This window comes from Macaca thibetana, chromosome 13, assembly GCF_024542745.1.
Source record: "Macaca thibetana thibetana isolate TM-01 chromosome 13, ASM2454274v1, whole genome shotgun sequence".
NCBI classification, from domain to species: Eukaryota; Metazoa; Chordata; class Mammalia; order Primates; family Cercopithecidae; genus Macaca; species Macaca thibetana.
Genome location: NC_065590.1, coordinates 61532280 through 61557847, shown reverse-complemented (window position 1 = coordinate 61557847; position 25568 = coordinate 61532280). Strand labels below are relative to the sequence as shown.

General features: G+C 38.7%; 1 protein-coding gene across 1 annotated transcript in view; it reads right to left on the bottom strand.

The window, feature by feature from the left end:
- The window catches only part of SRBD1 (S1 RNA binding domain 1), a 221763-nt gene that overhangs the window by 185748 nt on the left and 10447 nt on the right, over positions 1-25568 (bottom strand). Inside the window, exons 4-7 of the mRNA XM_050754732.1 lie at positions 23881-24267; positions 9318-9484; positions 5360-5477; positions 3544-3682 (exon numbers count right to left, since the gene is read on the bottom strand). Of these exons, the coding sequence (XP_050610689.1) occupies positions 3544-3682; positions 5360-5477; positions 9318-9484; positions 23881-24267 (811 nt within the window). The remainder of the gene's footprint in view (positions 1-3543; positions 3683-5359; positions 5478-9317; positions 9485-23880; positions 24268-25568) is intronic.

The window sequence follows — 25568 nt, the reverse complement described above, 5'->3', positions numbered from 1 at the left end:
CATCAGTAAGGCTTCAGGTCAACAGTGGGCTATTAATAGTTAAGTTTTTAGGAAGTCAAAAGTTATACCTAAATTTTCAACTTTGAAGAGGGAGCTGGGGCTGGGGGTTGTTCCCCTAATATCTGTATTAGGCAAGGGTCAACTACATTTTAAAGAAATTTAAAGAAAGAAATTTAGCTAATGAAACTAATAGGAATTCTATTTACATTTTAAGAAAACTTTCCTATGAGGGAATTTTCATTAACAAATTACCTTTACGAGATGGAAGACTATATATCTAATGGACTTAAAACAGCTATAGCACGTAGAGCACTCAATAAACATTTGTTCTTGTGTTAGCTCTCTCAGTCATCACCTAGGAAAACCATTCACAAGAACTAATTCCTGGAGTTCCAAGTATCTCAGAGCATCATTACATGAAGTTTAATGACAACACCAGGGTGATAAGTCAGTAGTAAAGATGGAACCTACAGGGAGAACCATTAATGGAATCAGAGAACAGAAGAAATTATAGACCTTGCAATAAGAAAGGGCCTTTGAAAATCCCCCATCATAAGAGGGGAATATAATTTGAAACCTTATGTAATTAATGAATCTAATTAAAATTGTGCTAGAGCTCTAGAGAAATGTTGTAAAGTGTAGTCTAAGGACCCAAAAATAAAACCATACCAGGTACTTGTTAAAACTATGAATTCCTAGACTGGGGAACTGAAGTGTTTTTATGGAGTGTCCCAGATAATTCTGATACCCATTCAACTTTAAAAAACTGCTGCTAGGGAAATGCCTTGAGCTACTTCTACAGCAGTGGTTCTCAATGGGAGACAGAAATTACCAGAGTCATTTGGGACACTCTTTCAAATTACATTCCCCTTCTCAGTCCAACCAGGGAGAAAAATAATTTTAAAATAAAGTCTTCTGTGTTTTGAAAAAGCTCCTTTCCCAATCAAAGAGAATAGACCTTGTGGGTTTAAAACAGTCAAAGATAACAGATGTTCCAAAAGTTTAGCACCTCAGTTAAATAAGGAGGAAATATGGTCCACAGAACCAGAAAATCATACCCTTTGCCTTAAAATGAAATCTTTCCAACTAGAGAATCGTCAAACCTCCACACCTGTAAACAAAAACCGAAAGGCCAACATTTCTTTTCACTTTCTCTGCACTTCAGCTACCTCTTCTTATATATGACAGAACAATCAGTTACTTCCTCTTGGACACGAAAGTAGTATTTTGGATATCCCAGGACATAGTCCATTTGTGGCACAGTATAGCTTTATGATTCAGACCAAATGCTTACTGGTCTGTGGCAAGCAGGCAAGAAGTGTCTTCTATTGGGGGAAAAAAAAAACGGAACTATCTGGTTTCTTAAATATTTCTTTCAGGAATGATAGGATTATGAAACTTCTTTAGAAAAACAAAATTAAGGGTGATCATGATTGTGTGTAACATAAAGAAGGAGGAGACAAAGAGAAGGAGAAAACATTTCTATCAAACTTAAAAAAAAAAAGCAGTACCTAGCTTATATAGACTTACTTATAATAATTCTACATTTTTGATCAGGGTAAAGGAAAGAGGGAGTAAAGCAAACAGAAGTCCTGATATGTCTGCTAGTACAGTACTACAGTAACTGTGCTAGACCCTGAACTATCCACCTTATAAGAAGTATCACCAAATGTCCGTTGTCATATATTCCAGCAGCCTCACCATGTATGACAATCCAAAGAGATACGGTTATCAAAAACCTACCCAGTAGGAACTCAGTGTGTGAGAGAACTCAAGAGACTTCGTACCAAAGGTAGTGAGAAGTAGAAGGAAAGAAAATCAACCACAAGGAGAAAAATAAAAATAAAAACAGTCAATAAGCCTTTGTGCATCTAACATTCTGAGAGTTTCAACATTCCATTTTAATAAAACATACGATGACTGGGCACAGATAGTTTCCTACTGTGGTTAACTTAATGCTTAGCTATAGTCTTAGCTATTATTAAAATATTAAGTGTTGCAACCATTTGGAAATCTAACTATAAATACACATTAAAAATTAAACAAATTTGAATTTTATTCATTTCAACCCATCTCTAAATTCACAATCCTATTTTACTTTTTCACTATTGCCCTTCTCCAAACATTAAGATAAGTGTGTTTGGGTATGAACAGATATCTAGATTTTACAGACACACCTACTTGGTTTTTTAAATCACAAATTCACATTTGCTGGGTTATTTAAAATAAAAACAGGCTATGGTATGCTGTAATTTTCTACAGGTTAGTACATACTGTGGATTTTGTTATCAGAGACTGCCCCCTACAGACATTTACATGTCCCAGTCTATGGGATCCACAGAAGGACAAAAGAAACTGGAGGTGGGGGTGGGGTGGAAAGATGTAGGTCAAAGGGTACAAAGTTGTAGCTACACAGGCTGAAAAAGACTACAGTTCTAACATACAGCACGGGGGCTATGGTTAATAACATTGTAATGTGTACTGTAAATTTGCTAAGACAGATTTTAAGTGCTCTTAACACAAAATAAGGTAACTGTGAGATGAATACGTTAATTTGCTTATCATGTATAGAATACTTTAACTATAGTACTCACTTCACTATGTATTAATACATGTATATCAAAACATCATGTTGCACATGTTAATTATATAATTTCTTAATATTAAAAAAATAATTTTTTGAGAGTAGACACCACCAGAACATCAATCTCCCCACTCAATCTTAACAGCAAATTCCTGAGAAAAAGGCACTCTTAACCAAAGTTTTTACTCTAAGGCTCATTTTTACAATAAAAAAAATGCACCTTGACATTTATCAACTGTCATTTTCCTTGAGTTTTTCTTAGAAATATCTCTCCCTTACTTCTTCCCTCTCTTATTCTCTGTTGTGCATGCACACACACAAAATAGGAAGATACACTTGGAGGGAAATTTCAGAAAAAGACACTTTACTCCTAGAGTAGAGAAGTGTGAGAACGGAGCTTCGCTTTACACTTTCTGGATGTCAAAACTGTTGACATTTTTAAAGAATATTTATGACTTTTACAAGTAAACAAATTTTTAGAAATAAAAGCTTTACTAGACAATATAGGAGAATCTTTATAAATTTGGGATATGAAGGAATTTCTTTAAAAAGAAAACACAGCTATTATCTTAAAAGATGGTTAGCTATAATAAAACTCCACTAATACCTATTTATCAAGAGATGCCATAAAGAAAGTGAAAAGACAAGTTACAAACTAGGAAAAAAAGATTTGCAACACATATCAATGACAAAAAATATTTTAAAATAATCATTTGAAAAGAAAAACAATACAATAGAAAAACGGGCAAGACTAGAATAGGCACTTCATCAACAGAGAAAAGTTGAATGGCTACTCAATAGGTATGTCAGGATTTGTTTTATTTCAATTATTCTACATACGCTGTAATATTCTTTCGTATAATCATTACTTAACAGAACATTTTTTTAACACACGTTTTTAAATTAAAAAAAAAAAAAAAAAAAGAAACAAAGTTGATCTCTGTAAATAAAGCCAGTACCTTTAACATCAGGCCTAATGTATGATAGCAGACTGAGCTCCCCTGGTTTCTCAAGCAGTGCCCTGGCTGCTCCTTCTAAGCCCAACTGTCTTGCTCTCTGGGCTTTAGTCCCTTTGCTCCCAGTTTTATATGGAGCAGACTAGAAAATAAAGGCAGAAAACATATGATTCAGTTTTAAAAAAACAAAAGTTAAAACTAGGATACAAAATTAGAGGACATACTGAGAATGCTAAAGAAACCCTTTCCTCAATCCTTTCTTCTTCCTTCAGAGATGAATTAAAACTAATTTGAAAACGCTTACTGTAAGAAGATGGTATGTGCCTTCTCTTATTCTTCATATTTTTCTATATGCTAAATTAGTTGCTTGGTTTCACTCATCTTAAAAACTCATTGCTTGGACTGCAAAGTCCTCAACTCCAGCAAGTTCCTTTAAAAGTGTGCTACACACAATTCTTCTACTTCTTTGTTTTGTTTTTTTTTCTTCTTTTTTTGAGAAGAAGTCTCACTCTGTCACCAGGCTGGAGTGCTGGGGCACGATCTCTGCTCACTGCAACCTCTGCCTCCTAGGTTCAAGCGATTCTCCTCCTCAGTCTCCCAAGTAGCTGGGCCTACAGGCGCGCATCACTATGTCCAGCTAATCTTTTTTTTTTTTTTTTTTTTTTTTTGCATTTTTAGTAGAGATGGGGTTTTACCATGTTGGCCAGGATGATCTCGATCTCTTGACCTCGTGATCTGCCCGCCTCGGCCTCCCAAAGTGTTAGGATTACAGGCATGAGGCACCACGCCCAGCTGGTCAATACTTCTACTTCTTTTTTTTTTTTTTTTGAGACAGAGTCTTGCGCCCTGTAGCCCAGGCTGGAGTGTGGTGGCGTGATCTCAGCTCACCGCAACCTCCGACTCCCAGGTTCAAGCAATTCTCTGCCTCAGCCTCCTGAATAACTGGGATTACAGGCGCCCGCCACCATGCCCAGCTAATTTTTGTATTTTTAGTAGCGACGGGGTTTCACCATCTTGGCCAGGCTGGTCTTGAACTCCTGACATCGTGATCAGCCCACCTCGGCCTCCCAAAGTACTGGGATTACAGGCATGAGCCACGAGCCACTGCATCCAGCCAATTCTTCTACTTCTTAATCCACTCACTCTAACACCCACCACCATCTGGCTTCTCTTCTCACACACCTTGCTGGAAATGGTATCACAAAAATCCATGATGATCTCCTAATTACCAAATACATGTATTTTTTTCAGTTCTTATTTTGCCAAACTTCTCTGCTACACATAACCACTGATCATAACCTCCATCTAAAACTCTCTTCCCTGCTGTTCCAGGGCACCATCATCTCCTGATTCTCCTCATACTTCTCTATTTTTTCCTACCTCTTTATGCTCTCCCATCCTCCATCCACACTTCAAAAGGTGGTATCCTCCAGTAGTCAATCCTGACCTGCTGACAAACCCTTCTTGAGTGAGTTCTTCCATTCTCATGGTTTCATGTAACAACTACAGGCTGAAGACATCCACATCTGGATCTCTAGTTCAGCCCTCTCTGATAAGCTTCACATTTGTATAATCTACTGTCCTTCCCTACTTGACTGGAAATTCCTTGAGACAAAGACTATGTATTTATTCATCTTTGTAAACCCAAGTGACTAGCATACAAAAAACCACTCTATAAATATTTATTGAATAAAGAATATTTTGTTGCAATGGTGGCTAATGACGTTAGCTTTTTATTTCTTGGTGTTCTTTAATCATAAGAAGACCCAAATTACAATATATTCAGGTATTATGTTAAAAGATAAAAAGGGTTCCTTACCACGTGTTCTAGTTCTTCAAAAGTTTTACAATTCAGCATGGCTTTTAACAAGCACTCAGACATCTTCCCCTCCTTCTTAATTTTCTGGATTGTACTATGAACTTTCTTTGCAACAGCCCTGAAAATAGAAACTTTTGTAATCTACAAAAACTGTATGCCAAAACTTTCTTTTCAAAGCTACCTCAAACTTACAGAAAAGTTGCAGGTAAAGTAAAAGGAACTTTATTCTCTCAGAACTGTTTGAGGATAAGTTAACATCCCTGCACTCCAACACTTTAGTGTGATTTCCTGCAAATACAAATCTTCTCCTACATAACCACAAAATAACCATCATTATCAGGTAATTAACACTGATATATTACTACCATCTAATCTGCAGACCTCATTCAGGTTTTACCAACTGTACCAATAATATCCTTTATAGTGGATTCAGTTAAGAATTATGGGTTACATGTAGTTGGCGTGCATCTACAGTCTCCTTCAAGCTAAAACAGTATTTCAGTCTCTCCTTGATTTTCTTCTCCTTGATAAGGCCTTGATGTTTTGAATGCTACTGGACAGTTATTTTGTAGAATGTCCTGCAGCTTGGGTTTCTCTGATGTTTCCTCACAATTATATACAGATGGAGCATCTTTGGCAGAAATATCATAGAAGTCATACTGTGTTCTTCTTATTACACGTTATTAGCTGGTACATGATTTTGATTTGTCCCATTACTGATTACCTTGATCATTTGATTAAGGTTGTATCTGTGGGTTTCTCCACGATACAGGTACTCTTTATTCCTCTTGTAATTATAAGCATTTTGTGGAGAGGTACTTTGAGACTATATAATTACCCCATTCCTCATTAAACTTTGAATTTATTCACTGACTTATTTACATCACTATAGATTTAATGGTTTCTTATTTTACTTAGTGCTTACAATCCATTGCTATCATTTATCTTAATGTTCAAATTGTTCCAGATTTGACCAGAAGTAACCCCTTCAAGCTAGCTTCTGTGTCCTTTTGACATGTCCCTGTCATCCTGTGAGCACTTCCTTATTCTCTGGCATATGATATTTCAGGCTTATCTTCTAGTTTCCCTGCCCCAGCCCTGGAATCAGGAGAACGATACTTGAAAACCAAGGTATAGGTATTAGGTAAGCTCATTGCAACCGGAGTATCACTGCTCAGGATGGGCACACCCAGCACTCACAATTAGTTTCCCAATCCATTCCCCACTAAAAAGAACCAGGATTCCATGTAGAAAAGCTGATTCCAAGAATCAATTTACAGGCATCACTAAACAAGTAACAACAAAAGGGTGGGCACAGTAGTTCCCCCACTTTACAACAGGTTTTCACTGTGAATATACAATCCTGTTGTTATAGTTAATGCTTCTCATCCTATTGTATTACCTTCTATTTATAGAATCTGCCTAATAATGGTACTGCTAAAATGATGGGCAAAAGTTACAGATGATAATATGATTTACTCAAAATGATTGGTGGAAAAGAAAATTAAATCTACTTGTAAATTTAAAAAAAAAAAAAAACCAAAGGCAGAAGACTGTAAATTACAGAAAAGAATATGCAGTACTTAGATTACAACCTGTATGTCTTCTATAATCACGGTAGCCCAAGACTGTTTTCAAGGGCTAAAGCCTACCAGGTCATTTTAACAAAAAGCCAATTCCTTTTGTCCTATTAGCCTGCATATAAGGAAGAAGAGAATTATCTTTAGAGAAAAATACAGAAAACTTTTCTTCCTATGCAGAATCATACTCTGTAATTCACTTTTCAAAGTGAATTTAAAAATGTTTTACCTTGCAACCCAGTATACACACATATATATGCTGCATAATTGAAACATTTCATGAAACAATATTTGCCTTTACCACATAAATGTACTCTTGTATTTTCTATTTACTATTTCATTTTTTAAGTGGTATGACTTATTAAATTGGTTTTACTTCCAATGTAGGGGTAGCAATTAACAAATTGAAAACCAATGTTCTAGTTATAGAAAATGCTGAGCTTAAGAAAAAATAAAGATCATATCTCATTACCAAAAAGAAATCTCTGTATTATAGAAAAAGATCTCTTAAGTTCCAGTCAATGCCCCCACTTACTTCAAGGAATATTCATTCCTCTACTAATACTCAATGTATTCTGGGTTCATAGAAACCCAGAGAATGGAATTCTTTTGCAGTAGAAGTGTTTTTTAAAGAAAAAGAAAATAATAATATTCTTGATATACAGCTCCTATTTGTCTCCCATACAACCAAATATTGTTAGACTACCCTTTAATTTTTAAGCAAGATTTTCTTGCTTGTTTATGACGCTTTCTCCTGTTTCAGATCCAAACCCTCAGACTTTCTTAATTACCTTGCCTTCAACCAAACAGAAAGCTTACTTCAGAATTTGCAAACTGCTGGCATTCTAGGTGTGGTCGAGAGTGGTTTTGTTTGGCCCAGAAATTTCTGACGTAAAAACCCAAATTACCAGCTTCTTTTCAGAAATAGGAAGAACCAGCAAACTGGGCAGACAACCCTCCATGACAGTCATCTACTGGAGATGAGCAAGGGTTGCCCCACTTAGACAGGATTTGTAATCTCCAATTCTCATCCCCCATGCTTGATTATCCTAGCCTGGCTCTGGAAGATTTGCATCTGAGACTATTTGATTTAGTCATTTATACTTTTACATTGGCTAATTGATTCTGACTCTCAATGAAGTATAACTTTCCACATATTAGCATTTTAATTCTCCTGACACTAAGAGAACGTCAACAAAAGAGGTAGAAAAGTTAGTGAGATGCAAGTTCCCCCAAAATAACAGAAAGCCTGTCAAGCTTGTTATAAAAATTACCCTTAATACTTTTAAAATGGCTTCATAGTAGAATGATAATCCAATTTTAATCAGATCTTTTTTGTACACTTGAAGAATGTACGCATTAACACAGTGCCCATAGGAGACATGCAATAAATGCATAAGCAGTGAAGTGTTTTAATAAACGCTATCAAATAATATGGTCAGTCTTATAGTCTTTGTACATATATTTCTGAGTTATTAACAGCGAGTCCAGAGGCATAATTTTTTTAAAAAGGTACTTTCCATTCTGTAACCATATAAAACTTACAATCCATTATTGTTAAATTACCATAACCATTAAAAGTATGGGGAAAAGGCTGGGCATGGTGGCTCAAGCCTATAATCCCAGCACTTTGGGAGGCCAAGGCAGGTGGATCACTTAAGGCCAAGAGTTCAAAACCAGCCTGGCCAACACAGCAAAACCCTGTCTCTACTAAAAATACAAAATTAGCAGGGCGTGGTGGCACATTCCTGTAATCTCAGCTACTTGGGAGGCTGAGGCAGGAGAGTCACCTGAGCCTGGGATGCAGAGATTGTAGTGAGCTGAGATTGCACCACTGCACTTCAGCCCAGGCGACAGAGTGAGACTCTGTCAAAAAAAAAAAAAAAAAAAAAAAAAAAAAAAAAAAGTATGGGAAAAGAAAATATACATATTTCCTACCAAACTCTATACTGTCAAAGAACTCTCCACTTAGGAACTTTATGAAATTAAAAGGACAGTTTTATGTGAATGGTTAAAAGATTTAGAATAAAATGTACTTCAAGTTTCTTGCTGGCAGTCCTAATTTTGCCATTATGCCCAACCTTTTCTATGAAAGAAGATGACAGCCAAACTCTGAGGCACACACTTTTACTGCCAACGACCTTTTTGCTAATACATGCTCAAGCTATGCATAAACACACCAGCAGAGGGACTCCATACACCCCCTAAATAAGTAAAATAGAGCTGACTTCCTCTGTCAGAAGAGGACTATATCCAGATTACAATAATTCAAGGAAACAAAATATTGAAATTGTCAAATACACCATTATTGACTTTCTTACTGTTCCTCATTGGCCTTTTTCCCTTACACTAGGCTCATTCTTTCTTAGGTTTCTTACCGTAGCTCTTCTAGGGTTTGTTGAACTTCTCTCAAGGAATCAGCATCAAGGTTATTAATGAGCTCTTTTCGATAGCGTATAATGAAGGGAATTGTGTTATCATCATTAAATAGACGAATGGTGTTGGCACAGACCCAAGGTTCAATATTAGTTCTTTCCGATAAAACCTGCAAATTAAAGATACTTAGTGATTTAAAATGCTGAAAATTAAACATCTATATCATGTATAATTTAAAACATAGTATCAAATAATGTTCTCCAGTGACTTAGAAATTATTTGCTATAGTTTTTTTTAAAAAAGAAAGCCATATAAAATACATGTATCCATTGACAATCATAATGGTAAAATAGTTATTTCACAAATTCAATAAAATCTAATCCAGACCACTGTATCATTCAAATTCCAGTGTTCAACGAGGGCACTTTTTTTTTTTTTTTTTTTTTTTGAGACAGAGTCTTGCTCTGTCGCCCAGGCTGGAGCGCAGTGGCCGGATCTCGGCTCACTGCAAGCTCCGCCTCCCGGGTTTACGCCATTCTCCTGCCTCAGCTTCCCAAGTAGCTGGGACTACAGGCGCCCGCCACCTCGCCCGGCTAGTTTTTTGTATTTTTTAGTAGAGACGGGGTTTCACTGTGTTAGCCAGGATGGTCTCGATCTCCTGACCTCGTGATCCGCCCGTCTTGGCCTCCGAAAGTGCTGGGATTACAGGCTTGAGCCACCGCGCCCGGCCAACGAGGGCACTTTTTAATGATGCAATGATACACTTTTCTTTTCTTTTTTTTTTTTTTTTTTTTTGAGACAGAGTCTCGCTATGTCGCCCAGGGTGGAGTGCAGTGGCCGGATCTCAGCTCACTGCAAGCTCCGCCTCCCGGGTTTTTACGCCATTCTCCTGCCTCAGCCTCCCGAGTAGCCGGGACTACAGGCGCCCACCACCTCGCCCGGCTAGTTTTTTGTATTTTTTTAGTAGAGACGGGGTTTCACCGTGTTAGCCAGGATGGTCTCGAACTCCTGACCTCGTGATCCGCCCGTCTTGGCCTCCGAAAGTGCTGGGATTACAGGCTTGAGCCACCGCGCCCGGCCAACGAGGGCACTTTTTAATGATGCAATGATACACTTTTCATCTCTCATATTGGTAGCAAAGCAAGGAGTTGGTAACTCACTTTGTCAGCATGAGAACAAAGGAAAGCCATTTTTAGTCATTGTTAGTAAGCAATTAGGCAATATCTATGAAAATTTACAATGCATAAATAAACTCTTTGGCCCAGCAGCAATTCTACTACTGGGAATTTATCACAACATATACATGCTTCTAGAAAATAATATTATTTATAATAATTTTTTTTGAAGAATTGTTCCTAGCAGAGTAAAAATAAGCAAAAACCTAAGTTTACAATGGGAGAACTGGAAAATAAGTTATGCCCATACTAAACACCATGCAACCATTTAAGAACCTGAGGCAGCTCTGTATGAACTAATATGAAATGATTCACAAGATCTGGAAATAGAAAGGTAATTGGTTGGGTGAGGGTTAGAGTTGGAAGACTGTTCTATATCTTTTGAATTTTGTATCATGCACAAAATACAACATCTTCAAACTAATTAATTACTTTTTAAAATTTTTTTTTATATTTTTGCGACAGTGTCTCACTCTTTCACCCAGGCTGTAGTGCAGTGGCACAATCGTGATTCAACGCAACCTTGAACTCGCAGGCTCAAGTGATCCTCCAGCCTCAGCCTCCAAATAGCTGGGACTACAGGCCACGCCATTACACCTGGCTAATTTTCTTTTTTTTTTTTAGTAGAGATGAGGTCTTATGATGTTGCCCAAGCTGGTCTCCAATACCTGGGCTCAAGCAATCCTCCCATCTCAGCCTCCCAAAATGTTGAGATTACTGACATGAACCACCACATCAGGCAATTAATTATTTTTTTAAATATTTGTTTTAAAATATTATTTATTTAAAATCATAGGCATTTTAAATATTTATTTTAAAATATTATAATTAAATACTTAAAATTATTATTTTAAACACATATTAAAATTGATGTTAATTATATTGAAATACTAATTATTTACAATAATATTAAAAGATGATTTATTAATTATTTAAATATTTAATTATTTTTAAGTCTATGGGTTTTAGCAAAATGTACAGTTAAGCAGAAAAGTTTACAAAAGTCAGTCTGGAAAAGAGAAAGAACAAAATCCAATGTTAGTAGCTTCCAAAAACCTAAGCAACTCTTTCAAAGTAAAGAACAAAAGGAGTACGTTGTATTATTATTTCAACCCTGAATGCCCAAGACCTGACAGAAACTGTGGTAAAAAACAGGGAAAATTTATTAAAGAATTATCATAATCAACTGATTACCAAAATCAAGTCCAGATACATAACAGACTGAATTTCAAGACTACATATGAAATAAATGGCTAAACTCCAGAGACTATAGAGGATATCTCATTCATGGGGCATCTTAAATCCTAAGGTCTACATCTTATCACCCATTATCCTGGATTGATGCTAATTTCGATAAGAACGCCAATTTCACATTTCTATCCCTGACTCTCTTCCACATGAGCTCCAGACTCATTTAGCTACCTATTTTGACATATTCTCTTGGAAATCTAATGGGCATCTCAAACCTTGCATTTCCAAAATTATCTTCTTCTCAAACTTATTTCTCCTCTGGTTTTACCCATATTATGCTATTCAAATGGCAATTCAACCCAGAAAACTAAGAGTCTAACTCTTCTAACTCCTTCAACTCTTAAATCCAATCCATCTTAAGAACCAGTCAACTTGAACTGCAAAATATTTCCTTACTCTATCACTGTTCTTCATTTCTTCTGCCCCACACCCCAGTCTAGTTCTAGCCTGAACTAATGAAACAGCTTTTACCTGTTCTCCCTGCATCCAATTCTAAGTCTCATCTATTCCAGTATACACAAAGCAACAAGAATGTTATTTTCAAAATGTATACTGGATGTAGATCTGTCACTGATTTCCCATTGCATTTGGAATCCAAACTCCCTACCATGACCCAAAATACATCAGCCTCTCTCCACCCTCATCTTATCCAGTCTTTCCCCAGATCATTAGATGCCAACCCAATAGCCTTCTCTCAGTTCCTAGAACAAGCCCAGTTACTTTGCTCTTAAGAGGCCTTCATGAGGCTCCTCCCTCTTTAGAAATGCTCCCATTACTTGTTATCTTGCCTGACCCTCACAAAATCAACTCATTTATATTTTCTCCCTCAAACCTGTACCTCTTCCTGTTTCCTATTCCAGTCCACATCATGTCATCTACCACAGAAACCTTAGGGGATACTGTGGTAATCTCCCATAATATTGTGGCCACCTCTCTCCATTATATAGCAGCTATGTGGCTTGACAGCACTTGACCCTAACTCCAGCTCCACAGCACGTGGCTCAAGTAACCAGCTGTTTTCAGAATTAACAGCCTGAGTGCTGCATTGCCCTGGCCAGAGAGATTAGCCCAATCAGCATGAAGTTTAAGATTTGGGCTGGAACTCTGGACCCAGGTACAATTTCTTCCTCTGAAGAAATAGTTTGTAGAGGTAGAAATTCAAAGTTGTAGCCATTTTATTGTTATGAGGATGGTAGTGCTAAGAGAATAGTAGATTGTTTCAGTGAACTGACCGAAATTTTCCTGTTACGTAGATCAATAAATCTCCTTTATTGCTTAAACTAGTTTGAGATAGTTTTCTCTTATTGTAATCAAAAGCATTCTAATCAATGGCCTAAGCATCACTGTATATTCTCTATCACATCCCTCTACTCTGTCACTAAGGAGGCAAACAGAACTTCTAAAATGTCTGTTCCCTCCCCCATCAAGCTCTGTTTCCACTAATAGCATCTTTTATCTGAACTCATAGTAGGTTTTTATTGTTGTCTATGCCTCCCACCCATCCCATCTGCATTACTACAGATTATATTTCTAAAATACAAATGTAATCAAGTCCCTTATTTTTTTTCTTTTGTTTGAACTTAAGCTCCAACGACTCTTAGCTACCTACAGGTAAAGGTCTAACCACTTCCCTCTTGAGAGGCCTTCATGAGGCTGCCCATGAAGAAGTTAGCAATCTAGAAGGGAAGATAAAATATTAATGCAAATAAGTAAAAATAAAACAGCATGTGCCAGGCAATAAGTGGTACCATGTTTTTAAAGAAGAGAAAAGATCTCCCTGAGGTAATCAAGGGAGGCCTGCTGCAGGAATAGCATTTTGGTTGACCCTTGAAAGATAGGCAAGATTCTGAAAGACAGAGATGACAGGTGGAAACGACAGGAATGCTCATCATTTTGGAACTGTGTGATTGTTAGAGCAATCCATGGGCTCCCACTACCCATCAGCTCATCTATTGTTGAATAAAACAAACCTAAGACAGCTAAGACTCCAGACCCTGGATGGTAATAGGTCCTAACAAATCCATATGGCATCATGTATGTTATGGGAGTGTACAGTGCTGCTTATGCAAATTCGATCCTTGAAATTAAGGCTAACAAAACCACATACAAGCAGTCTTCATTTTGGGGACTCCAAATCACCGAATGTTTTCTATATTGATTCAGTTGAACATTTATTTTAGCTCATATTATATGCCAATAACCATACTAAGCCAATGATAATCAAGATGTAAAAAAATCAAGTCCCTCTTCTCAAGGAGCTAACAAGCTAACAAAAGCAGATAGACATGTAAATAGTTGACATACTGTATGGTTCATACTCTGACAGAAGTGTTTATACATTGTTTTAAGACCACAGGAAAGGTGGAAACATCGAACTCTGCAGCAATGGAAAAGCAACAAGAGAATGAAGGTATTTCCAGGCAGCTAAATGGGGAGGCAGGAATTCCAGGAACAGAGAATAACACCAAAAGCCTCTGATGAGAAACCACTGCACATTTTTTAAATTGCTAAAAGTTCAGTAATGCTGAAATGTATAAAACTGCCTTTGCAAAAATCAAAACTGAGAAAATTATTACAGTGAAAGAGATCCGACCTAACCAACTCCATCTTGTTCCTAACCTCCAAGCTGTTCTTGTCCATTCCTAGGTGTAGGCTGAACTAACTTTGGGAGGAACTTAGTTTATAGTTTAGCTTTGAAACAAAGACAATAAAAGCATTTTTGCAAAACAAACCCCCTTCCTGCCTAGGGACTAGAGTACCTTTGCAGGACTAACAAATTAGCCACAAGAGTAGAAATTATGGTTCAGGAGTTGATATGGTTTGGATCTGTGTCCCCACCCAAATCTCACCTTGAATTGTAATCCCCATAATCCCCATGTGTCAAGGGCAGAACCAGGTGGAGGTAATTGAACCATGGGGGTGGTTTCCCCCATGCTGTTCTCGTGATAATGAGTGAGACTTACAAGATACAATGGCTTTCTAAGTGTCTGGCACTTCCTCTACTTGCACTTCTTTTCCCTGCCACCACATGAAGAAGGACGTTTGCTTCCCCTTCCGCCACGATTATAAGTCTCCTGAGGTCTCCCCAGCCATGCTGAACTGTAAGTCAATTAAACCTCTTCCCTGGCCAGGTGCGGTGGCTCACGCCTGTAATCCCAACACTTTGGGAGGTCAAGGCGGGCAGATCACATGAGGTCAGGAGTTCAAGACAGGCCTGACCAATATGATGAAACCCCATCTCTACTAAAAATATAAAAATTAGCTGGGCATGATGGCATATGCCTGTAATCCCAGCTACTCGGGAGGCTGAGACAGGAGAATCACTTGAACCAGGGAGGCAGAGGTTGCAGTGAACCGAGATCGCGCCACTCCAGCCTGGACAACAGGAGTGAAACTCTCAAAAAAAAACCCTCTTTCCTTTATAAATTACCCAGTCTCAGGTATGTCTTCATAGCTGTGTGAAAATATACAAATTCAGGAGTCATGCAGCTGAAGGCTTCAGGATTTTAAAAATCCCCAAATTGCTCCTGGGGATAACATTCCTATTGTAAAACCCAGTATCAGTGTTTGAGATATTTTGCAGCCCCTGCACTAGATGGATCAGTCGGCAACACCCAGATTGATAACCTAGTTCATCTGGTCTTGTGGCCCCCACCCAGGAACTGACTCAGCAGAAGAAGACAGCTTTGACTCCCTATGATTTCATCTCTGACCTGACCAATCAGCACTCCTGACTCAATGGCCCCCTACCCACCAAGTTTTCTTTAAAAACTCCAATTCCCCAGTTTTCAGGGAGACTGATTTGAGTAATACTAAAACTCCGGTCTTCCATGCAGCTGGGTCTGTGTGAATTACTCTTTCTCTATTGCAACTCCCTTGTCTTGATAAATAGGCTCTATATAGGCAGTGGGTAAAGTGAACCCACTGGACAGTTACATGTACAAGGGGTGTGAAGATCAGGTGAGAAATGCAAAGGTAGATGAGGCTACATGGTGAATTCTACAGAGTTTGAAATTGATATCCTGTACTCAATATGAAGCTGTTACAGGTAGTTAGACAGACATGAGCATGGCAGAAGAGCCCCCCTCCCCAACTAGGAATTTTGGGGTGATGGTTCGGCAATCATCACATTGCCTCTCTAAAAGTGACAAATTGGCAGCCAGCCCCAGGAAGAGGCCATTTCCTGATGGTCCATACCTATTACACTGAAGTGTTAACTGAACGCAGACACTAGGGAGAAGTAACTTCCTGGGCATGCACATTGATAAACAAAATGATGGATATGGGTGTGATATGGGCTGGCTGTGATATGGGTTGGCTGTGTCCCCACCCAAATCTCAACTTGAATCGTATCTCCCAGAATTCCCACATGTTGTGGGAGGGACCCAGGGGGAGGTAATTGAATCATGGGGGCCAGTCTCTCCTGTGCTATTCTTGTGATAGTGAATAAGTCTCACCAGATCTGATGGGTTTATCAGGTGTTTCCACTTTTGCTTCTTCCTTTTCTTCTGCTGTTGCCATGTAAGAAGTGCCTTTTGCCTCCCACCATGATTCTGAGGCCTCCCCAGCCATGTGGAACTGTAAGTCCATTAAACCACTTTTTCTTCCCAGTCTTGCGTATGTCTTCGTCAGCAGCATGAAAACAGACTAATACACAGGGACATACCACCAGAGAAGCAAATAAAGCCTCAGATGGTCTATATACAACTTCCTAAACACAGCACGTGCTCACCTCCCAAGCGTAAGGAAGGCACTGCACATGCAGGCAGCCCACTCTAAGGGAAGAATCACGGGAAAGGGGCCAGCCTATAGAGACCTAGGATCAAAGTTAAACACCACACTTGACCTCAGTGCCTGCCTGGGTCTCTTCCAAGCATACTTTCCTTGCCTTTCTTTCCTGTTCTAAAGCCTTTTAAACAAACTTCCACTCCTACTCTGAAGTTTGCCTTGGTCTCTCTTGCCTTATGCCCCTCTGTCAAATTCTTTCTTCGGAGGAGGCAAAAACTTAGGTTGCTGCAGACCCTTACAGATTTGACATCAGTAACTGGGATACCTTCCACTGGTAACAAAGCCATTCAACAACGGATCCACTCGTGGTTTGGTTTCAGCTATTGAGTCAACTCCCTTTTCAAGAGTTGATGAGATCTATGAACTACAGCAGTGGTTTACAATGTGTGGTCCCCAAACCAGCAGCATAAGCATCATCTGAGAACTTGCTAAAAATGCAAATTCTTGGGTCCCAGCCAAAAGCCACTCAATCAGAAACTCTGGGGTGGGGGTTTAATAATGTGTGTTTTAGAAAAATTAGGCAAACAACAAAGAAACAACTAAAAGAGCTAAAAATAGAAAGCAAGTCTTAGAGTTGGGAAGGGGTAGGGCAAAGAACTACTACAGTTTTCACCTATAAGCGATTCACATTTACTACTTTAATATTTTTTAAAAATTAACTGGCAGATAGGAATGAGAGTAAGGGGGGAAAAAAGGCATTCTCAAGAATTTTTTTTACCTCTAAGACAGAGAGGGACTTATTTTGACTGTTGTCTTAAGCTAATTCCTCTATAGAGTCTATTATGTTCCAAACACTTTTACACAGTCAATATAAACTCATTTAAACTATATGAGAAAGGTACTTTATTGTTCCCATTTTACAAATGCAAAAACTGAGGGCCAAAAAGGTAAACTGCCCAAAATCGCACAAACTATAAAACCTCTTCAAAAATTCAATTTATATGCCAAGCAAGATGATTCCTCAGGCATAATCCGCATGCGTCAATGACACGACCAGGTGGAGATAACTGAATTATGGGGGACGGTTTCGTCTATGCTGTTCTTGGAACAATGAGTCTCATGAGATCCGATGGCTTACTGCTCTCTCTCTAAAACCTCCAAGAAAATGCTTTTTCCCAAAGTGTCCTGAGATTTACTCCTCCAAAAGGAAATTCCTATTTCCTCAGTTAAAAAGAAAACATCTTGGTATTAAGCAAATAAACTACAGCCTTAATCATCCAGGCAGCATCTGCATTTTAAAAGAACATCTAAGTTAAATGACTCTCTAATGAGTGGAATTGAGAGAACTTTCTATTCTAAATCAATCCCAAACCAACAACTGGCCACCTCCCCTCTGAAAAGCTGTTGATTTCTGCTGTTCTCCTTACCCTTGCCTAGTTATTTCACTGTATCACTTATTCTATTACACACACAAGTTTCCTTACAGATTGCAAAAGGAAAAACTAATCTATGCTGTCAGAAATCAGAAGAGTGGTTGTATGAGAGGGAAGGAGGAATTGGAAAAGGGTATAAAGGAGGATTTTAAGATGTTGGTAATGTTCTGGAAGCCTGTTGCACGGTTACACTTCTGAACATTCCTAAGCTGTACATTTATGTACAATTTTCTGTATGTTATACTTCAAAAAGAAGTTGGTTTTTTTTTAAAGCCCATAATAAATACTAGCAACTAAATTATATTAACCAAAAGTACCAACATAATTTCTCTTATTTAATTTCTCCTGGACAAAGAGGTTAAACCTAATAAGTGGTTCCGCATTTATATACAGAATTGCACTGAGATACACAACTGAGAAATGCTGACCACTTTTTTGTCTCACTTCTTTCCCCAATTTTGTCATCCCATGGCTTTCTTCACCCACATAATCCCACATAATCTCTTGCAACAAAGGGAAAAAAGCTAATAAAAAAGGTTTTATTTGCCTTTTCTCCCTGTTTAGCAAACTTTACTAAGATATTACACATGGCTGCTCAACTCCCCTACACTCACCACTCCCGAAAGAAACTGGACAACCACCACCTTTGGAGCAGTTTAATTTTCCCAAAAATTGTCTGTAGCTAGTCACTTCTTCCAATTCTTACAGTTCATGGTATCCATAACATATTTGCAAAATACATTTAACAAAAACTTGTTTCTGGTCGCAATCACACATTTGCAGTTTGGGACAAAGGGCTGAAAAGGAGTAGGTTGCTTCTGTCAAAAGACCTGGTGATCCCCAACCCCTGATCAGGAAATAAGAAACAAAATACATTCATGTCTAATGTCTGTTAAAACATTATAGGAGGCCATTGTTTTGGATGAAGCTCTTGCAGTAGGCCCCAATAGATCCTATGGTTCATAGACTAAAAATCAAAATGGACTCACACTGGCTAAAGTTTTAGTCACCAAACCAAAACAAAGTTGTTATCTGACTTTCCAAGAAATCTAAAGAATAACAGCCAAGTTCCCATACAGGCCAATTTCAATCTTCAATGAGCATGATAATAAAGTTCCCTCTACTTTAATCCTTATACAAAAAGACTGAAGTAACTTCATTTCAGCTGTTATTTTTCTATTTTTCTGTCTCCCTCTCTCCACCTTACAAGGAAAGTAATCCACTTTCTGTTGTTTCTGCTTTCATTAGTCCTATGTATAAAACCAACTCCCCTGCTCAATTCATTAGAACACTTATCCTATTTTATGAAACGAGGTGTTGCTTGATTCTAGAATCACACACCCAATTGAGATCTTTAAACTAAACTTGTAATTTTGTCCTTTTGACAAGCCTAAAACTAAATCAAGTGTTGACTATATATAGTTCTGCCTCTCCAAACAAGACAGTGATGTTCCTGAAAAAAGTCTGTAGTTTTCAGAGTTGAGAAATACACCTCGAAAGGAAAAAACAGAGGACCAAGTTTTATTGTGGCCAAGGCCATGGGGAATAGTACACAAAATGAAGGAAATATAAGTGACATTTCCACATGTTCAACTAGTAATACGTAATAATTTCTTTTTTTTTTTTTTTTTTTTTTTTTTTTTTGAGACGGAGTCTCGCTCTGTCACCCAGGCTGGAGTGCTGTGGCCGGATCTCAGCTCACTGCAAGCTCCGCCTCCCGGGTTCACGCCATTCTCCTGCCTCAGCCTCCTGAGTAGCTGGGACTACAGGCGCCCGCCACCTCACCGGGCTAGTTTTTTTGTATTTTTTAGTAGAGATGGGGTTTCACCGTGTTAGCCAGGATGGTCTCGATCTCCTGACCTCGTGATCCGCCCGTCTCGGCCTCCCAAAGTGCTGGGATTACAGGCTTGCGCCACCGCGCCCCGGCCAGTAATAATTTCTATATAATTAAGTTTCATTAACCATTCCTTGCTAACTAGACACTATTCAGGATTTCCCCAAAGAATTTGGACATACATTTTGTGGCAGATAATATGCATATTACAGGTATTTCATTGAGTCTGGTCCATATCCAAATGTTCAAGACTTTTTCTGATTTTCTGGCTTGGTATTACTTGACTCTCATTCTTGTCAGTTCCCTCTTTTTCCAACATCTACCCCTGTTCTCAACCATGTTTACAAGCAGGAATACAGTTTTAAGACAAAATTACTTTCTCTCCCACAAAGTTTCTCCTGTTTACGGAGAAATTTTAAAAGTATAGGAAAGGAAATCCACATATATCACAAGAATTGTCTGTAAAATTCAAGTTAAAATTAAGGAAAGATAATTGCAAATGGTTAAATAAAAAGAACCCAAACATGTAACTTCACACGTAATAGTTTCCCAGGCAATTTCCCTAAACCTACCAGGAAAATGCTGAGCTTAATAGTTGCCATTGGCTTGCTCAGCAAAGGTGGCAGCATCCCAAAAACCACTTCCCAGATCACAGGCAAGGAGTGCCCAGATTCTCAGAGAATAGGCTTTCAGCTGTCAAAATTCGCTTCAAAAAAGGAAGAAGAGGAAAAAAAAATTGCTTGGAATTAAAAGGAAAATCTAGTATGACTATAATTTTCAAAATATTTTCTAAGAGGGCAAAAGGCCATAAAATAGTTCTTGTGCCTTTAAATGAGACAACTTGCTTCCAAGTCACTATTCCCACAACACAACAAAGGACATTACTGCTACTGGCTTACAAATAAAACTTTTGTTTCTTTGCTTTTCCTTTGTCACTCACCTTCTGGCAGCTGGGCACCTATTGCTTATCATACACTTGTCCCTCCTCATTCTACTCAGCAAGCAATCTTGCCTTTCTCTTGGAATGTATTTTCCAAAAGGCTTTGTTTAGCTGCTATTTTAGTGACATTACAAAACTCATTAGGGAACCCAGGTATTCATCCCTAACAAAACATTAAAAGTCTAGGTTAACGAATTGCAGAACAAATTTTCTTCTCTCAAAGCTCTGAAATCAACTTTAGTTATACCTATTAGAGAAGTGATGCAAACTAGAAACTAAATTCTACAAATACCTTGAGTCAATTCTCAGTAATTTCTCAGTAATTATTAACTTTAAGATGGTTTCTCTGAACAAACGAAACTGTTTTCTATTCTACTCCTACTTGTAAAGGATTTTTTGATAACCCATTGTATCTACTAATCCATCATGATAATGTATTAAATTAATATAAAGTGCCTAGTACAGAGCCAAGCTCATAACAAGTCATCTACAAATAAATGGTAAGTTTATTATCCCTTGTCAATTAAAGATCTGTAAATCAACACCTTAAGGTATTATGGTAAAAGAAACCTATGTAAATCTTTGCCAACAGTGGCTAATCATCACCTACATTTATAAATTTACATTATAAAGCTGAACCCTGAAGCAGACATCTCCAGGTGGCCCAGAAATGCCCGCCTTTTCTCAGAGAACACCCCCGCCCACCCAACACACACACACACACACACACACACACACAGAGATGGAGCTCTGGCAGCTGTATTTCTAAAATACGATGAGGCCTCAGCACCCCAGGCACTGGACCAGAGGTAGATACCTGGCCCAAATTCAGCCAATCAGACTTTCTTCTTAAAATTTGGAACTGGAGGCCAGGCGTGGTGGCTCTTGCCTGTAATCCCCACACGTTGGGAGAACGAGGTGGGCAGATCACAAGGTCAGAAGATGGAGACCATTCTGGCTAACATGGTAAAACCCCGTCTCTACTAAAAATACAAAAAATTAGCCAGGCATGGTGGCACATGCCTGTGGTTCCAGCTACTCAGGAGGCTGAAGCAGGAGAATCGCTTGAACCCGGGAGGCGGAGGTTGCAGTTAGCCAAGATTGTGCCACTGTACTCCAGCCTGGGCGACAGAGTGAGACTCCGTCTCACCAAAAAAAAAAAAAAAAAAAAGGCCGGGCGCAGTGGCTCAAGCCTGTAATCCCAGCACTTTGGGAGGCCGAGACAGGCAGATCACGAGGTCAGAAGATCGAGACCATCCTGGTTAACACGGTGAAACCTCGTCTCTACTAAAAAAAATACAAAAAACTAGCCGGGCGAGGTGGCGGGCGCCTGTAGTCCCAGCTACTCGGGAGGCTGAGACAGGAGAATGGCGTAAACCCGGGAGGCGGAGCTTGCAGTGAGCTGAGATCCGGCCACTGCACTCCAGCCTGGGCGACAGAGCGAGACTCCGTCTCAAAAAAAAAAAAAAAAATTGGAACTGGAATACAGAAGTAACTGGTTAGTCTATGTAACTAATAAAACTAATGGCAAATAAACTAGGGAGCTGTCATTTTCTATCCTCTGTAAAGAAACAAGGAAATCTTATCTGCTCAGAAAATAATAACACAAGCAGAGAAGCAGCAGAAATTGGTGATTATAAGACACCAGATAGAGAGAAAACTAACAGCATCTTCTCTGAGTCCTCACAGTTTCCCAATTTCTAGTTCAAGTCCTTTGGGAGACTTGACCACATTCTGTCCCTTTTGTTCTTTGAAAGGTCCCTATGTCCTTGGTGAAAAACTCTTTTCTACTTAGGCTCATTATAAAGAAGTTTCTACTACTTGTAACCTAGAGACAAAAAGTTAAGGCAGGGCCACTTTCTATATCTCTTTCCCTGTAACACAGGGTGGAAAGCAGAGTCATAGAATAAGTAGCTCTTTACTATGAATAACTTATTACCAAGTCTCAAAGACCAGAGACTTCACAGTCTAAAACTTCTTAACTTCCTCCTGCACACTGTCAACTACCAGAGGTGGATCTATGTCAACAATGGAAATAAGCTTAAAAAGTGTTAGAAAAAGAAAAGAGAAGGGAAGTGGTACATGTCCACCTGCCTCTGTAGGCCTGGTCTGGAACCAAGAACTTTAAGAAAGGCTTCAGGGTGAATGTGATGCAGGAAGTCCATGGACCACACTTTAAAAGCGCTGTCCTCTAGGTCTAAACGAACAAAGAGAAAGAAGGCATAGAAAGGAGCCTAATTATACTTTGTTTTTCTAAGATACCTTGGACTATTCATTCAGGAACAAGGGTAAGAGGAAAACCTGTAAAGCAACATTCTATTCCTTAGTGCACCAGAGAGAAGAAAAATCATGATTAAAAATTACCAGTGACATTTTACTAATAGGTAATAGAAAAGGCAGTATAGGTACAAAGACATTCCTCTGAAGAACAAAGGTGACACACAGGCAGTCCCAGATTGAGAAGTGGAATCAGGATCCAGCAGAGGCCCTTGGCTCTACAGCCACAATCACAGCAAGGGAAAGAGTACACATCAGAACCACATGGGACAGATAACAGAGAGGGAAGTCACCCCCATCTACTCTGAGAGGCACTACCACAATTAAGTCAAAAATGGTCCCAGAGTGTGCTCGGACAGACAAAAGCTCATGAGCCACTCTTCAGGTCTCCAATACTGTCCCCAAAGCCAACCAAAAAAACTGGGAGAAATCTGATTTCCCCTGTAGTAAGACATATAATTCTGGCATCTCAAGTTGGAATTCTTATAGAATTTCCTTTCAAAAATTGCTAGGTCTTGTAGTACATTACATCATCATACTAAGGGTTAACTAGATGTATGAACAGCCAGTGACCTAATCACCTACACTGCTTTTATAGGAAAATACAGCCCAAGTTCAAAGCAAAAACTTAACAAAGAATCTGTGGGGGCCCGACCAGTTGGTACAGCCTGTCTATATAGTGTATGTTCACTAAAACACCATGGCAAAGGCCAAGTGAGGCCACACATCTTAGCTGAAGAACTGATGATTAGCTACAACACAAAACAGTGTCCCCAAGAAAGTATCAAGTGGGAAAGCCTCCAGAAATCATTGGCAAAACTGTAGAGAGAAGTGAAAACCCCCAGCCCTTCCCTTAGACAGTACAACTCCTATGCTAGTCAAAAAGAAAGCACTCAAACAAAAGTGACAGAAAAAAGCTGCACATACCTGTACTATGTCCCAATTCATTTCCACCTCCTCTTTAATATTATTGGCATTTGCTGGAAACTTGACAGGCTGCCCCTGAGGACATGTTTCAGTCTTCATTTTCTTTAAAGGGGACTGACCAAATGTAAAGTCATCTTCATTCTCTTCCTTCTTGCATGTACCTCCCCACATAGTGCTTGTGGATGGTGTCTCTGAACTATTACTCTCACCCTCTAAGTTGCTGGCTTTGCTGGTTTCTTCATCAACTTTCAGTTTTTTGGTCCTTTGAGCTGCATGTGGCTGAGCTGAACATTTTCGTTTTGTCTTGGCTGTTTTCAGAGTCTGTACGGTATCCAATTTATTTTTTCTGTCTTCCAAAGCAGTGTCAGCAATAGCCACAGAGCTATTCTATCAAACCACAAAGAGAACATATGAGAATTAGAAGATAAAAAGCAATGTCCAGGGAATATTACTCACAAATAAAAGTGAACAAATTATTGATACACACAATAACTTGGAAGAATCTCAAGCAAATTATGTTGAGTGGGGAAAAAAAATCTCAAAGTTATATACTATATGAATACATTTATATAACATTCCTGAACAGATTAGAGGTTGGCAAGGGTCAGGGATGATGCAGGGAGGTGGGTGTGGCTATAAAAGGGCAACACCAGGCATCCTTGTGGTAATGGAACTGTTCTGTCATGGTAGATACACAAACCTACATGTGTGATAAAATCGCATAGAACCAAGTACATACATATACATACACATGAATGAATACAAGTAAAACTAGAGCAATCTAAATAAGATCAGTGAATTTTATCTATGTCAGTATCTTGGTTGTGATATCTTACCATAGATTTGCAAGATCCTACCATTCGGGAAAAAATGGATAAAGAGTACATGGAATTCTTCTATTATTTCTTGCCATTGCATGTCTATTTAGAAATAAGCAGTTTAATTTTTTAAAATGAGTAAAAGATAGGTCTGCACATGCCAGAAAACCAAGATTAACACGTGCTATCAAAGTCAACCACTTAGCAGGGAGAAAAGTAACACTCATTCGCTCATACAACTCAACAGGCAACACATGCCACCAATTTCTGCTGAAGAGTAGAGGATAGAACACAGAATGACAGCAGGCTAATGTCAGGCACTTTTCCTTAACAAGAGTCCTCACAGCAGCCCACAGAGGTGCCTAGAGGTGTAGGTGTAGGTGTCTAGAGACTACACTCTGCAACGCCACTGCCCCCCAATCCAAGTGACAGCTCAAGTGTGAAGAAATGAGACTTGGCACCCATCTTGGCACTGGGGATAGTGTAAATAAGACAAAGACCCTACCCCTAAGCTGGTCTGTTTTCCATTACCTAAGTGATGCAGATGGCACAAACATGAACAGTTCCCAAACCAAATTTCAGTCAAAATTCTGTCTTCTCTTCTATCAAGTATTTTTTCCAGAGTCACTATTAAGAATATTTAGAACTACAATAAAGAGCACCTCCATCCCAATGCCAACTTACCACCATCACCAACTGAACTTGAAAATAATGAACATTACAGAGCCCTCTGAGTATTAAATTTTTTGCCCAAAATAGAATGGATCAGAGCAGAGATATAAAGATAAAATAACTTCCAGGCCTAAAAGAGTTGATAACCTAATCAAATGAATTGACATATCTAAAGAAAGTGTCAATCATAAAGGGTGT